Source organism: Callorhinus ursinus, unplaced genomic scaffold (genome assembly GCF_003265705.2).
Source record: "Callorhinus ursinus isolate GAN/ISIS: 27379988/994484 unplaced genomic scaffold, GSC_fseal_2.0 scaffold14, whole genome shotgun sequence".
NCBI classification, from domain to species: domain Eukaryota; kingdom Metazoa; phylum Chordata; class Mammalia; order Carnivora; family Otariidae; genus Callorhinus; species Callorhinus ursinus.
This window is the reverse complement of record NW_027397076.1, coordinates 25,620,985-25,637,770: the sequence shown is the minus strand read 5'-3', so window position 1 is coordinate 25,637,770 and position 16,786 is coordinate 25,620,985. Positions and strand designations below refer to the sequence as shown.

Below are 16,786 nucleotides of genomic sequence, written 5' to 3'. Positions count from 1 at the left end.
GGAGGGGCAGAGGGAGAAGCCGACTCCCTGCAGAGCAGCAGGGAGCCTGACTAGGGAGGGGCCAGAGCCCAGGACAAGACCTGAGCTCAAGACCTGGGCCAAAGGGAGCCACTTAACTGACTGAGCCACCCAGGCGCTCCTATTTTAAAAATATTTTTAATATCAAGTCTGGAAATGAGCACAGAATAGAGGACTCAGTGGTTTAAGAAGGTAAGTAAGAAGGTAAAAATTTCCCTTTTTTTAAAAAATTTTGTCATTTTTCTTTTATGTTGACTTTATTGTATGGAATTCCATAATCATAAAGAGTTTGGATGTGAAAAATGTTGCCACACCATAAAAATAGTTTTCTGTTTCAATTCTCAATTGTAAAATTAAAGAAAAAGACATTTAACTTACATACATAACAAATTTTGTAAAAATAAAATAAAAAAAATTATAAGGTAGTTTTTCCCTAGAGGTGAGAGCATTTTATATATATAGATAGATATAGATATAATTTCTTTATAAAGAAATGCATATATGTGCATTAATATAAATCAATTCCAGTGGAAATAATTTTTACAATTTATTAGCTATAATACATATTACTGCAACATATTTATTAACGATGTCATTTAGGAAATGAATTAAAATTTTTTGTTCAGATATTTTACACACATACATACACACACATAGATACTGTGACACTTCTTATAGAAGCTTCACAGCCTTCTGACTATATTTAGAAACACTGTATACACTTCATATTCTTCTGTAGTATCATTAATTTCTCCTCCATTTGTTATATTTGTGCTAGTTTTATACTGTATAAAACTATTATTTCACCTATTTGTTTTTAATTAATTTCTATCCCCAAACTCATTTTTAATTAGGATTTTATTATTTTAATAGTAAAGTTTTAATATTCATTACAAAAGCAGAATTTTACCTCCAAAAATAGTTCAGAATATTTAAATCTTCATTACTGTCATTTAAACGTATTTCCAGGTAATCACACACACACACACACACAGAAGGGACAGAATAGCACATACTTTTGTGCCAGCAAATTTGAAGAAAAAATCCAGCTCCACTTACTGTGTTGAACATGAGCAATTTACTCATGCTCTCAAACCCCAGTTACCTCTGCTCTCTGTTGAGGTGATGCCCTCAGACTTGCAGATGTTATCATGAGAATTAAGTGGCTAACCATCATAGCACTCAGTAGTCATTCCCATCATTTCTTCCAGAGGTTTCTCTATATTATTTTTAGCAAAGGCATTTTGATTTTCTCTCAGTTATATTCAGGGTACCACCTAACTTAGGTTTCTAACTATGAATCCCAAATATAAAAATAAATGAAACAAAGAATTAAAGAATAAAGAAGGGTAAAAATATTGACATGAAATTCTAAAACAAAATTGGAAAATTGTCACTCTTATTTTTGATAGCTCTTCTTATTAAAATTATATTATCTAGATTATAAAATGTTAACATTCTTTGTTGTTTTACTGAAGCAATTATAATATTTTTTTGTGATTTATTGCATTAAAAATAAAATACCCAGTCCCAATTTACTTCAAGATATCACCAGTAAAAATTTACTTAATGGTTTAAGTCATTCAGATAGCTGCTGTGATATTTAGATTGCTGCTCTTCTACTTACCTATTATGTGACCTTAGAAAATTACACTTGTGTAGGCTACATTTGCTTGTCTCATAATGAGATTAATAGTTGCACCTACCACCAAGGGATGTTGTGAAAAAAGAAAAATGATAAAAACCACAGAAGGTCCTTAGAATAAACACCCAATAAGTATCAGCTCATGCACCATTAATCCTAATGGGGACAAATGTTCTCGTGCATATCATCATACCAGTGTCATGACTCCCATCCGATCCATTTCCCTGGCAGGACTCCGAGGGGTGAGCTTTGGCGTTGAGTGTCCACTCGGGGGAGATGAACTGGCCAGTGAAGAAGCTGTAACGGAGGCAGTGATGGAGGTGCCTGGGTGGACTCTTGCTAAATTCAGGCCTTCCAGGCTCACACTAGCCACTCTGTTCTCGATTTCTTCAGCACGTAACTCCGTGGATTCTTTTTCTTCCTGAATTAGCCTGAAAGATACAATTTAATTTGGATCCATTATATGCTGCTAAGATGGTAACTGGAATTCACATAAATAAATAAATAGCTCTGTGAACATTTTATATCAAATCTAATGTTTTCTTTTCTCTAAGGCTATGATATAACTTTCAAAAATTCCAGAGGCTTTCTGGCTGAATATTAGAAAATCCTTCTTTTCAAGTGATATATAACTCCTCCCCACTTTCAGTCTAACCCTCTTTCTATACTACACCTGCTAAAACTTTTTTTTTCCACCTGCTAAACCTTTTAAAACCTTGCCTGCCTAGAAAATTTCTGCCACTAATCCTTTTTTTTCCCTGTCACTCATCCTAATCTTACATTTGAACTGAGGTGCCAATAAATGAGACTTCTAGAAACTCAGATCCCAACAAAGATACTGAATCTTAACTCCCACCTGATGAAACAGTATGACTGACAGAATTTTCAATGAATGGTCATTTATAATTATCATTTGGTCAAATAAAACCCTGAGATTTTTTTTTTAACAATACCTACTTAGCCAAGTCAAATTCAAAAAAGCACCAGGCAGTGTTAATAATATGGAGATGATCTATTTATAGTCAGATAGACACACACATACCTAATAAAAGAAACTGTTTTAGCTGTTGCTATAAATGCTTTTGAGAAAACAAAGCACTATTACTCATTTTTTCTTTAAGGAGAAGCTTCAAGAATATGTAGAAGGAAAGAAAGAAAGAAAGAAAGAAAGAGAAAGAAAGAAAGAAAGAAAAAAAGAAAGAAAGGAAGGAAGGAAGGAAGGAGAAAGAAAGAAAGAAAGAAAGAAAGAAAGAAAGAAAGAAAGAAAGAAAGAAAGAAAGAAAGAGAAAGAAAGAAAGAAAGAAAGAAAGAAAGAAAGAAAGAAAGAAAGAAAGAAAGAAAGAAAGAAAGAAAGAAAGAACACAAAATAGATTCCCTTTGAAATGTCCTAATGTGTTGGGGAGAGAGTCCCATATAAATCATACAAAAGGATGAAATAATAAATAAGACCATAAAAGTAAGGCACTCAAAACAGTAGCTAACTATAGATGCACAGATTAACTAACAAACAGGACAGTGGCAAATGAAGTAATTTGATCCCTTCCTTTAAGGGAGAATAAGTAAACTGAGGAAACCAGAAAAGAGGAATTTTTTTTTAATGGTTAGAATAGTTTGTGGAAGAAGAAAAATCTTAACCAGAAATAAATTCTAGTTAGTGTTAGCAGTTTTTACGAAGACATTGTCACTGTTTTTATGAAGATGCTTATTTCTTTTTTATAATGTTTTTTAATTTTAATTCTAATATAGTTTAACATACAGTGTTATATTAGTTTTAGGTGCACAATACAGTGATTCAACACTTCCATGGATATTCAGTGCTCATCATGATAAGTGTACCCTTTACTCCCCATCACCTGTTCCACCCATCCCCCTACCCTCTCCCCTCTGGTAACCATCAGTTTGTTCTCTACAGTTAAGAGTCTGTTTCTTGGTTTGCCTCCCTTTTTTCCCTTTGCCCATTTGTTTTGTTTCTTAAATTCCACATATGAGTGAGATCGTATGGTATTTGGCTTTCTCTGACTTACTTCACCTAGCATTACACTCTCTAGCTCCATCCATGTTGTTGCAAATGGCAAGATTTCATTCTTCTTCTTTTTTTTTTTTGAGAGAGAAAAAGACAGCACACACAGATGCACACACGTGAGTGAGGGGAGGTGAGGGGCAGGGGGGGATTTTTTTTATGTTGTACACCTGCAACATGTGCATTTCTTTTTTTAAAATTTTTTATTTAAATTCAATTTAATTAACATATACTGTATTAGTTTCAGAGGTAGAATTTAGTGATTCATCAGTTGCATATAACACCCAGTGCTCATTAGTTCAAGTGCCCTCCTTAATGCCCATCACCCAGTTACCCCATCCCGTCACCCACCTCTTCTCCAGCAAGAGAATCTTAAGCAGGCTCCATGCAGAGCCTGAGGCAGGGCTCAATCTCACAACCCTAAGATCATGACCTGAGCTGAAATCAAGAGTCAGATACTTAGCCAACTGAGCCATTCAGGTGCCCCAAGTTTTCATTCTATTTTAGGGCTGAATAATTTTCCATTGTATGTATATACCACTTCTTTATCCATTTATCTATCAATGAATACTTGGGCTGCTTCCATAGTCTGGTTACTGTAAATAATGCTGCAATAAACATAGGGTTGCATGAATCCCTTTGAATTAGTGTTTTGGTATTTTTTGAGTAAATACCTAGTAGTGTGATTACTGGATCTTAGGGCAGTTCTATTTTTTTTTTTTTTTTTAAGATTTTACTTATTTGTCAGAGAGAGAGAGAGCCCACAAGCAAGGGGAGAGGCAGGCAAAGGGAGAAGCAGGCTCCCTGCTGAGCAAGGAACCCAAGGTGGGACTCGATTCCAGGATCCTGGGATCATGACCTGAGCCAAAGGCAGACACTTAAACGACTGAGCCACCCTAGTTGTCTTGGGTGTCTTGGTGTCTCTTGGTGTCTTGGGTAGTTCTCTTTTTAACTTTTTGAGGAACCTCTGCACTGTTTTCCAGAGTGGCTGCACCAGTTTGCATTCCCACCAGCAGTGTAAGAGGATTCTCCTGTCTCCACATCCTCATCAACACATGCTATTTCTTGTGTTTTTGATTTTAGCCATTCTGACAGTTGTGAAGTAGTATCTCATTGTGCTTTTGATTTGCATTTCCCTGATGATTAGTGATGTTGAGCATCTTTTCATGAATCTGTTGGCCATCAGTATGTCTTCTTTGGAAAAATGTCTGTTCATGTCTTTTACCCATTTTAATTGGATTATTTATTTTTGGGGTGTTGAGTTGTATAAATTTTTTATATATTTTGAATATTAACCCTTTATTGGATATGTCATTTGCAAATATCTTCTCCCATTCCATAGGTTACCTTCTAGCTTTGTTGATTGTTTCCTTCATTGTGCAGAAGCTTTTTATTTTGATGTAGTCCCAATAGTTAATTTTTGCTTTTGCTTCCCTTGTCTCAGGAGACATATCTAGAAAAATGTTGCTACGGCTGATGTCAGAAATTACTGTCTATGCTCTCTTCTAGGATTTTTAGAGTTTCATGTCTCACATTTAGATCTTTAATCCATTTTGAATTTGTTTGCGTACGGTATAAGAAAGTGATCCAGTTTCATTCTTTTGCATGTAGCTGTCCAGTTTTCTTAACACTATTTGTTGAAGAGACTGTTTTTTTCCCATTGTATATTCTTTCCTCCTCTAAGATTAATTGACCATATACTTGTGAGTTTTTTTCTGTTTTCTATGATGTCCCATTGATCTATGTGTCTATTTTTATGCCAATACCATACTGTTTTACTAAAGGTTTGTAATATAACTTGAAGTCTGGAATTGTGATATGTTGTTTTTTCTTTTTCAAGATTGCTTTGGCTATTCAGGGTCTATCGTGGTTCCACACAAATTTTAGGATTGTTCTAATTTTGTGAAAAATATTATTGGTATTTTGATAGGGATTGCATTAAATTTGTAGATTGCTTTGGGTAGTATAGACATTTTAACAATATTTGTTCTTCTAATCCATGAACATGGAATGTCTTTGCATTTTTTTGTGTTGTTTTTTATTTCTTTCATCAACATTTAATAGTTTTCAGAGTAGAGGTCTTTCACCTCCTTGGTTAAGTTTATGCCTACATATTTCATTATTTTTTTAGTGCATTTGTAAATGGAATTGCTTCATTATTAGTGTAGAGAAATGCAACAGATTTCTGTACATTGATTTTGTATCCTGCCACCTTAATGAATTCATTTATTAGTTCTAGTAGTTTTCTGGTGGAGTCTTTAGGGTTTTTTATATACAGTATCATGTCATCTGCAATTAGTGAAAGTATTAGTTCTTCCTTACCAATCTGGACATTTTTTCTTTCTTTTTGTTGTCTAATTGCTATGGCTAGGACTTCCAGTACTATGTTGAATAACAGTGGTGAGAGTGGACATCCTTGTCTTTTTCCTGACCTTAAGGGAAAAGCTCTGTTTTTCCACTGAGTATGATACTTGTTGTGGGTTTTTCATGTAAAGTCTTTATTATGTTGAGATATTTTCCCTCTAAATCTACTTTGTTGAGGGTTTTTATCATGAATGGATATTGTACTTTGTCAAATGCTTTTTTTTCACCTATTGAAACGATCATATGGTTTTTATCCTTTTTCTTATTGATGTGATATATCACATTGATGGATTTGTGGATATTTAACCACCCTTGCATTCTGGGACTAAATCCCACTTGACTGTAGTGAATGATTTTTTTAATGTATTGTTGGATTTGGTTTGCTACTATTTTGTTGAGAATTTTTGTATCTATGTTCATCAGAGATATTGGCCTATAGTTCTCTTTTTTTGTGTGTGATGTCTTTATTTGGTTTTGGTATCAGGGTGATACTGGCCTCATAGAATGATCTGAAAGTTTTCCTTTATCTTATATTTTTTGGAATAGTTTGAAATGAATTGGTATTACCTCTTCTTCAAATGTTCAAATTTTCTATTTCTTCCTGCTTCAGTTTTAGGTTATACATTTCAGGGAATTTATCCATTTCTTCAAGTTTGTCCAATTTGTTGGCATATAATTTTTCATAATATTCTCTTACAATTGTTTGTATTCCTTTGGTGTTGCTTATTATTTCTTCTCTTTCATTTGTGATTTGTTTATATGGGCCTTTATTTTATTTTATGAGTCTAGCTAGATGTTTATCAATTTTGTTGATCTTAATGAACCAACTCCTGGTTTCATTTATCTCTTCTTTAGTTTTTGTTTGTTCATTTATTTTTAGTTTCTCTATCATTTATTTCTGCTCTAACCTTTATTATTTCCTTCCTTCTGCTGGTTTTGCATTTTGTTTGTTATTTTTCTAGCTCCTTTAGGTATATAGTTAGATTGAGATTTTTCTTGCTTCTAGCCTGCATTGTTATAAACTTTCCTCTTAGAACCACTTTTGCTGCATCCCAAAGATTTTGGACCATTGCATTTTCATTTTGATTTGTTTCCATGTAATTTTTTATTTCTTTTTGATTTTTCCATTGACTCATTTTTAAGTTTGAACCCATTCTTTAATCCTCTCCACACCACATTTTAGGTATATGATGTCATATTTTACATCCTTTTATTTTGTGAATCCCTTGACTAATTTTTACAGATATATTCTCTACCTTTAGTTGTGAAATTTGTTCTTCCAGTCTTCAGATCATTTTCTGGGTTATATTCACTTATGTGAGTGTTGTAGTTGTATCCATGGGATGAGATGAGCTTAGAGTCCTCCTACTCCACCATCTTCTCCTGCTGTCCAAGATGCCCATTTCTTTTGAATGTTGCTATATACCTGAATTATATGTAGTTCTTAATTTCTTAAAAATTAGCAACTATATTAAATACATTATTAGGGTCAGCAAGGAAACATATAAAAGGGTACCAACTTAATTAGTCTAGACCAAGAATATAACTGGGCTTTACTACCCTAAGGTAACAAAGTTGAGGTCCTAGAGGGACATGGGTTGTTACTGAGGATGTGTGTATATATTTTCGATGAAAACAAATATCACAGATACATACTTGATTTCAAATCTACTCTGTTAAATCATTAGCTCCGTAGCATCAAAAAATGTCATTCAGTTTGAATTTATGTTCTATATTATTTTTTCTATTTATACTAATCAAATATTTGTGAAACACTTTCTATTTATCAAGAAAAGTGCTAATATCTGGATATAAAAGACAGTGAGCAAAACAAGATACATTTCTTGTTCTTATATAATTTACAATCTAATGAAGGTAAGAAGGACAGTAAAATGAACTGAATGACAGAGGAAGGGATGGTGGTAAGAGTAAAGAGGGTGAAATGTTATGGGACAATGGTGTGGAATGAGGAGAATGTTCTAGAAGAAAGGAACAGCAACCACAAAGGAGAGAGCAAGGAAGATTCAAAGAACTGGAAGTCATGTATAATGGAACATGGAATCAGGTAGGTGAGAATGTGGAGGAAGGTGGGGCACTGTAGACAATATGGAGTATTTTGTTCTTTATCTTAAGAGCAAGTGAAGGGTTTGAAAAAGGGTTACTTTACCTAAGCACATTCGGTTTTAAAAAAGTCTTCTCTGGTTGCAGTGTTACTTTGGATTAGATGGGAACCCATACACCGTGAGGAAACCAGAAAGAATTATTGTCATCTACATGAGAACCTAGTACAATGTGCAAAAGGCTGATGATAGTAGAGAACTGGATAGATGTGAATTGTATTAGGAGGTAAACAGACTTAGCTAGAGCCAGAAAAACAAACAAAAAAACCCACTGTTTGAAATATTAAAAAACTGTTCATCCACTGAGAAAAAACAAGTTAAGAGTAGTTTCCCGATGTTTGAAAGACTGTAAATCCACCTGACACAGTTAGGTTCTTTACTGGGGTTAGTCAAGTTAATGGTAAGTAAAGACTACTAACATTATTGGGATTTGAGACAGTATTAAGTTAAAAATTGAAATTATCAACATTTCTCAATGTTTGAATTGATAACTTGTACAACTTCAACTCTATAATGTAATCTACTCTTTGGAAACCATCTATTATCCACTGTGGTGATAGTGCAGTTTTTTCATATCTACTATGAAATAATTCAGTCCTGGTTAATTTCACTCTGATGTCTAAATAGTTTTGAGGAGCTGGCTGCATATTAATTGCATGCTATTTAGTACCTTTATGGCAGTGTTAAATGTACCTTAAGAATGTACCTTATTACCACAAATATCATTTAAATAGTAAATTTAAATGTAAAAAGTGCTTTAAAATTCAAAGGTTCCCAGATGATGCCTGTGCTTCTGGTTTAATTATCTCATTTTTAGTATCAAGTTCTTCTAATCCTTTAAAACCATCAGTGATAATTGAACTCACCTGATTTCTTTGTTGATGGCATCCAATTGTTCCTGAAGCATCATGGCTAGAGTCTGGGCATCAGAATGACCACTTGGAGAGAGAAGATCCATTGAACTAAAAATAGTTTCTCTGTCATCATCATCAATATCAGACATTTCTGTGTCACTTTCAAAAGGGTGGCTGCTTAGCACTCCAATTTGCTGAGTTCTAGTCCACTCATGATCCCCAAGAGACTTCACCTGTGTGGTAAATGAGTCATTACCATATGTATCATATTGCTCATTATTAAAGCACTATTCTGAAAAATATCAACAAAAAGCACACATGCTTTATAGTTTACCTAGCAAAAGCAGAAGTTTTTAATAGGATTTTAATAGGAATATTGATGATCAACTTATGCATGATTTCTAGTTCAACCCCAATTCAAGTTAACAATCACTTTGAAGCATCTATGTTTGAAACATTTTTCCTTCTTTCCAAATATAACAATCTCTATTCACTGGTACTGAAGCATTTCCATCTCTTATACTAATTAGTCTTACTTACACTTTCTTATTATAGACTGAGACTGCAAATATTATCATACTAGTTATATAATAATTCTCTCCCCAACATTCATTTACATAGATTCTAACAAAGTATAATTAAAATAATATTGAAAAGTGATTTAATTTCACCTCTACTTCTCTGATCACTTAAATGCTTCATTGATTTTTTAAGCCCAAGGCACACTAGTTTACATGACTATGGTTTTTATTTGATATAATAAATCCCTCATGTGAATGAAAATCTTTTTTTGTAAGTAATCTCTATGCCCCATGTGGGGCTCCAACTCATGACCCCGAGATCAAGAGTTGCATGCTCTACTGACTAAGCCAGCCAGGTGCCCCCAAAGATAATATATCTACTGGTGTTTTTCAGGCTGTTATCTGAGGATAGGAGAGGAAGGGAAGTAAGAGAGAGAGGACCTAGATTTTTCTGCATTTTAAAAAATTGGTTTTCATTTTTGTGAAGATGTAAAATGATTTTCTGGGAGGGGGACCACATGTAAACACCACAGTATTTATTTAAGATTTGAGCACCTGAATTAGCATTTGTGTTATAAATTTTTTTGGTACCAAGTAGCACTAATTTATTTGTCATATACAAATGAGAAAAGAACTAAGATGGACTTGATTTATTCTTCATTTGTTCACTTCTTATTCATTCATTTAACAGATACTGAATGCCTACTATGAAGGATTAATTTATACATGATACAGGTACCAATTAAAAACCATAGGGTATGAAGGACCTGTACACAAGTAAGGACAATTAGGTTAGATAGTATTCAACACATGAAAGTGGTTGCAGAGAACAGCTTATACTTAGGGCACAAAGGAACTATAGGACTTTTCTATAAAATGCCGCTCTACACTTACAATATACATAGTTTATATGTAGCGAATGAATGAAGATTGGCACTGCAGTTTATCATGAAGAGTTCTCTATAAACACTTTCAATAGTCTATGTACATTTTCCTCAAAGTTTTATTAAAATAGCAATTATAATTAAAATATTTAATTAATCTTAATTAACAATATGAATACCATTGCATAAGTGCCCAACCAAACCAAGAGTCCATTTGTTTGGCAATACAGCATAAGGGATAAAAAAGCATGGAATTTGAAACCACACAAATAAAGGTACAAGTTTTGACTCTATCACACTTTGCTGGCTGTATAATGTTGAACACTTAAAACTTCTGAGCTCCAATCTTTTTATGTCTGAAGTTAGCATAAAAATAGAATCAAATTCAAAAGGTTATGTGGATACACACATGGGGAATGCTTAGTTCAACTTCTGGTACATAGCAGTGGTTTTGCATTAGTTATAGTTTTAAAAATATGTCATATGTCATGCTTGAAACTAAAAATGCTAGCAGTTGGAATTCTCTCAGTATTAAAATTCTATTCAAGATGGAGTAAGATATTTACTTAGAATCGTCAAAGACTTGAAATAAAAAAAATTAACCTTTGCCTCATCTCTTCGCACACCCATGCGGCCTCTCCTGGGTCTTCTTATTACTTTAGTTGTTCTGTAATCAGACTGGCTGTCCACTAGGGAGCCAACAGAATACCGCAACTCAGCTGAGGTGTCTAGATGAGTTCTGGAAAAAGGAAAAATACAAAAGACGACCAATCGCAGAAGTTAAACCTCCCAGCAAATCACTATCACCTGCTTAATTGTCAATAAAGAATAAAGCATAAACCCTCAAGAAAAAAGAAAAATTCAAGGAAGAAAACTGATGAATTATCATGATTCTTTGAGTCTCTTGTGAGGCTTATGTCAGAAATTCCAGTCTCAGGTTCATTCCTGAAAGTGAAGTGAATTTTCTGTTTAGAATAGAAAAAATCTGTTTGTTCATTAATTATCATTTTCAACTGTGGTAGTAAAATTAAGCATGTTAAGATGGACAACCAAGATCCATTGGCTTAAATTCTGGCAATTCTTTTTTGTTGAAGTATTTAGTATACATATCAACATGTTATTTATTGCTGTATCCCTTTATTTTTTTAACAAAATAGGATATACCACCAGATAATTTTTCAGCTTTTGTTAAGACACTGTTTCAAAAAGATAAAGAAAAATCTTTTGATAAGCACATTTGATTCTGAAATCTGCTTAGAGACGAAATAGTTGGAAAATTCCAATAGAAAAATATTATCACACTGGTTTTCAATAAACATGATAATAAAGTACACTGTCATCAAAGTGTAATAAAGGTTTCTCCAGACACATTATTTATATAGAGATTTACAACAAATTCAGTTTATTGCTATAATCATAATAACAGTGACAGCGTGCTGCCCTATAAAATGCTCTATCATCAGGACAAAATATGCTTAATGCTGTATTTTCCTCTTGAACTGGGGGTCCTGATGATCTACTATGCTCTTTCTATTATTTCTCTTTGTGGAAAAAGAAAAGGGAAAAACCAAACATTTCCAAATGATAGGCAAGATTAGAAAAGGTTAGGTAAGTTCTAGGTTTTTGCAACAGTAGAAGACACTGATCTAACTGATGCAAATCCTTGTTTTGTCAAATAGAACTTTAGAGCAAATGGACTAAGAAAACATCCCCCAAAGAGGACAGCTGTTCATTTTTATAGCGGTGAACTTGAAATTTAATCAAGCAAACTGGTTTTATTATGCATTAGTCATATATAAAAACTAATGAACCAGGTCATACTCATAAATAGGACCTCTCTCAACTTCTATAACAGGGTCTGTGTTTCATGAAGACAAAGGTCAGATTTTAGTCACCACTGTATGCTTAAGGAGGTATTCCTAGCATATAATAAACACTTGATAAATATCTGGTAAGATAATGAATGAATGAAATTAATTATTATACAGTCTAAACTGTCTACCTCAGAACATTCTAAGTACATTTTTTCTGTCACTGCCTGGGTAATATCTCTATGGTCATCAGAGTGGAGATTCTAAAATTATAACTCATCATTCTAGGAGTATTGTTTTCTCTCTCAACTCCAAGTCATTTATAAAAACGTGAACCAAAACACAGATCTGCTCCTATTGATTCACTGCTTAAAACTCTTCAATGGCCTTACAAGGCCCTCGACAATCTAGAATGCTCCTTCTTATCCCAGCTTCACTTTTAGTTACTATCTGCCTCTTCTCTCTCCAGGCATACAGACTTCCTTTCAATTTCTCGAACGACTCACACTTTCCTCTAATCCTGAGCCTTTGAACATACTGTCCTTTGAACATACTATTTCTGCTGGAAAGAGTCGTCACACCTTTATGCGGTTAACATTTTTAAAGTCTCAGATTAAAATTCCCATTGTCTTATATTATTGTAGCCCCTTGTATTCCCTCTATTTCAATTGTCCTCACAGTCTCCCTGTATTTCCCATTTGAAACATGTATTCTTCATCACCATTACCACTATATCTCCAATGCAGTTTCTTGCAAGTAGAAAGTGCATAACTGATCTTGAAAGAACAAAAGGCCTGAACCAACATCAACTTTAGAAGAGCCCATTGCTTATACTTCATCTAAAGCAGTTACTGCTCACCTCTCTCCTTTTATTCAACTCCATGAGCTACTTTACTAACAGAAATCAGAGTCAATATTTCCATACATTTCAACTTTTAAATAATTTTTGGTGTACAATATTTTGAGTCACTTGGAGGTCTAAGTTACAATATAGTCACTGGTTCCTTTAGACATGAACCCGTGCAGTTTCCCCACCTGAATCTCTTGCATAGAATCTCACCAAAGGACTTCCATAGATAAATCAAGTCTGAATTTTCTTAAAGAACATTTTTACCCATCTCTATGATTCCTGAATTGTCTTCGACTGTCCTTTCCAATGACCCAGATCCTACCTTTCTTCAGAATTGAGCCAAATCAGACCTTCTCCAGCCATTTATTATTCTCAGATGAGATACTAGTAGAGGATAGTAGTTACTGATATTCACCAACTTTAGCTCATCTCTTCCTACCTCTCTGCCTTATGATCAATGAAATTCTCATGCATCTTCTGTTTTCTTATTTCTTTTTAAATTGTGCACTCAGAAGCATGGATGTTTGATAAACAATTGCCACTCAATAAATATTGTTATAACATATTATAATTTCACCCCATCAGTTTATAATTGCTGTTCAATAAATATTGTTATCTTATACCACATTATAATTCCATCCCATCAGTTTATCTATCAATAATTCTTATAATACTTTACACTTATGATTTAGTTTACAACCCCCCCTTTGATCACTTGTTGCAAAGTAAGCTTGTGAGATAGTCATAAAAATATTATTTTATATACAATTCATGTAAAATACATATGAAATTTGAACTTATTAAGGAAAATAGGCTTTTCAAAATCAAACAGCTAGTAATTGTTTGTCTTAGACCTAGGGATGTCAGTCTTCTTATTCTTGGTCTACCTTTGTTTCTACTATAAGCTGTTGTATCAAAGAAGAATTGTTCTCTATGTACTTCCCAAGCTTCCATGATGATCCCTCATTGTGGATAAGTGTCCCATTATTAGGCTGTCCATGATGACTCACTGCAGTGATGAAATTTTAGACAATACTTCTACAACTCTATTTTTCTCCCCAGTGATATATATGTATATATTTAATTCCAGTATAATTAGTGTACAGTGTCATATTAGTTTCAGATGTACAATCTAGTGATTCAACAATTCTATATATTACTCAGTGCTCATCACAATAAGGGTACTCTCAATCCCCTTCACCTGTTTCACCCACCCCCCTACCGCCTTTCCCTCTGGTAACCAACAGTTTGTTCTCTATAGTTAAAAGTCTGTTTTTTTGTTTGTCTCTCTCCTCATGCCCCAGGAACCCCCTTTTTTAAATACAACTCTGTACTTCTGAGACCAAAGGTCAAAAAGCTAACAAAATGGCCATTTGGCTCTATTAAAAATATTAAATTTGTTGACTGGATGATGCTCATTCTATGTATTTACTCTGTTGATATTTTTTATCAGCTCTTGCCCTTCATCAACACCATCATTGTCATCATCACCACCTTGTGAATATATACCACTGAATTAAAAAAATAGCTTCAGTTCAGATACACAAATCATAACAAAGCATTTAGACAAATAAACAAGATTTTCTAAATTAAAGACCTACACTTTTAAAAGTTCTTTGGGTGTTTTTGTGCCTGCAGAACTGTGTTTCTTATATTAAACTGAAGGTAGAAATACTCAAAATGCTGTTTTATTTTTGTTAATACTTTACATTATTACTCTTATTAATACTTACATTAAAGAGGATATAAGCACCTTTTGAATTTTTTTAACTTGGATTTTTCCTCTGAGTATCTGAAAAATGCTTTATTAGATATTCATTCATTCGGTGATATCTATTATGAGTATAATATACCAATGTTTGTTTGTTTATTTGTTTGTTTTAGGTGCTGAGATTATAGTAACCAAAACAAACAAAAATTCCAGCCTCTGTGGAGCTAACATTCTTAGGATAAGTATAAGAGCAAGAAAAATGAACTTCTAAAAGTCTGTGGTATTCAAAAGTTTCAGATAGTTGATATAATTGTGCTGTCAAATAAATGATCAAATAAGTAAATCTTTGTAGGGTTTCTTATTAACCTTAAATAAAAGGCCCTAGCACAAAAGAAAATTATATGTGAATTATCAAGATTGAGCTATCTATCTAGAGAGTAAATAATCATGTCATTGCTTCTTTCTTTCAAGATGAGGTATTGAGTCAATGTAGATGAGTATGGCTAAACGTATTTGTTTTTAAAACATGTATAATTTCTCCTTCACTCTGAATCTGCAATTAATTTAAAAAAAGAGGTAGGTGTTAAGGGACCATAATTAATGATATTTCTTCAGTAACATTAAGCACTGAAAACATTTCTGCATGTAGAGGAAAGAGGTGTTGCTGCTTCCTAGAATGAGATGTAATCTCCTTATATACAGTTCCATTTCTTCATTTAAGACTCTTTTTATGTATTTATAGCTATGTAATTAAATGGAGAATACAAAAGGTAATAATTTAAATTTTTATTGCATATTTGCAGAATAGATTACTAAATTAGAGAATGATTTTTGAATATAGAAACAGTAAATCAGTCAGGAGTGAACATAGGGCAATGCTTGCTGAGCAATAAGAGGTACTTATTTATTTTATTTGAGGCAATATGAAATCATAAAAAATTCATATTGATTTTTGGTGAGCTATAGATAAGATTTTAATTTACTGTTACCTTGATATTGTGGGTTCAATTAAAGAGCCAGTTCTCATTTTCAATTGGTCAAGTTCAGATCTCAGCTTTTCAATTTCTTCTGCTAATCTTTCCTAAAAATCAAAGAAGTTTTACTCAGAAGATATGTAAATGCCAATAATACCAACATTCAATTATGATAAACCAAGCTACCAAGCTTAATGGCTTTTTAAAAATGCAAAACTGATGGATATAGTTTTATTAAAGATAATAATCTTGACAGTAAAATATGCCTAATTTTTCCCTTGTAATGAAATGTGAATAGCAGAAATCAATAAAAAAATTATCTATATTGTCTGGCATTCATTAATCCTAAATTTTTGCAAACATATGGGAATCCTAAGATTATGACTAGCTATGTATACATCACTTCAAAATGCAGAGTCATAATCATAGCCAGTTAAAAAATAAAGAAAAGGTCTTATTTATGCAGTAAGTGAAGGACTTTGATTATTCTATAAGCGTTGTAGTACACATGGATGAAGAAAAAGAAGAATGGATTAAAAAGATGAGGAAAAAAATCATTACCTATTATAAGTTAAAATTATCAGTTTGATATTCATAGAATTATTTGTGCATCTGAAAATTTTCTCAGATTGGTATTACACTTTCAGTTTGTAGATTTTTTAAGATAAGGGTTGTCTTATAGTCCTTAATTAAATGCTTATGTAAGCATTTAATTTTGTTTTCATGATTATAACTTTTATAATGTTATAAAAGTTTAAATGTATCTTTCTGGATTTTCTATTGCTGTTTTATTTCCTGTCCCACCAGCCAATGCTTGACATTTTACTTGAATCATACTTCACTTCTCACTATACATTTTTGTCAATGTGGCTTTCCCAGTATTTCTCTCATTTGCCCTTTTTATTCTTAGTACCATCATTCTACTTAATACATTTTTTACTTTTTTCCTGCATTATTTCACCAGCTTCCACAGAAGTGGTGCTGTCTTCAATCTCTTCTCTACACAGTCTTCTG

At 33.1% G+C, this 16,786-nt stretch overlaps 1 protein-coding gene across 23 annotated transcripts in view; it reads right to left on the bottom strand.

Moving 5' to 3' along the window:
* Positions 1-16,786, bottom strand: part of PPFIA2 (PTPRF interacting protein alpha 2) — a 467,388-nt gene that overhangs the window by 76,122 nt on the left and 374,480 nt on the right. For all 23 annotated transcript variants that reach the window (XM_073900584.1, XM_073900585.1, XM_073900588.1 and 20 more), the window contains 4 exons: positions 15,788-15,879; positions 11,030-11,165; positions 9,034-9,254; positions 1,857-2,094 (listed from right to left, as the gene is read on the bottom strand). In XM_073900584.1, the coding sequence (XP_073756685.1) occupies positions 1,857-2,094; positions 9,034-9,254; positions 11,030-11,165; positions 15,788-15,879 (687 nt within the window). The remainder of the gene's footprint in view (positions 1-1,856; positions 2,095-9,033; positions 9,255-11,029; positions 11,166-15,787; positions 15,880-16,786) is intronic.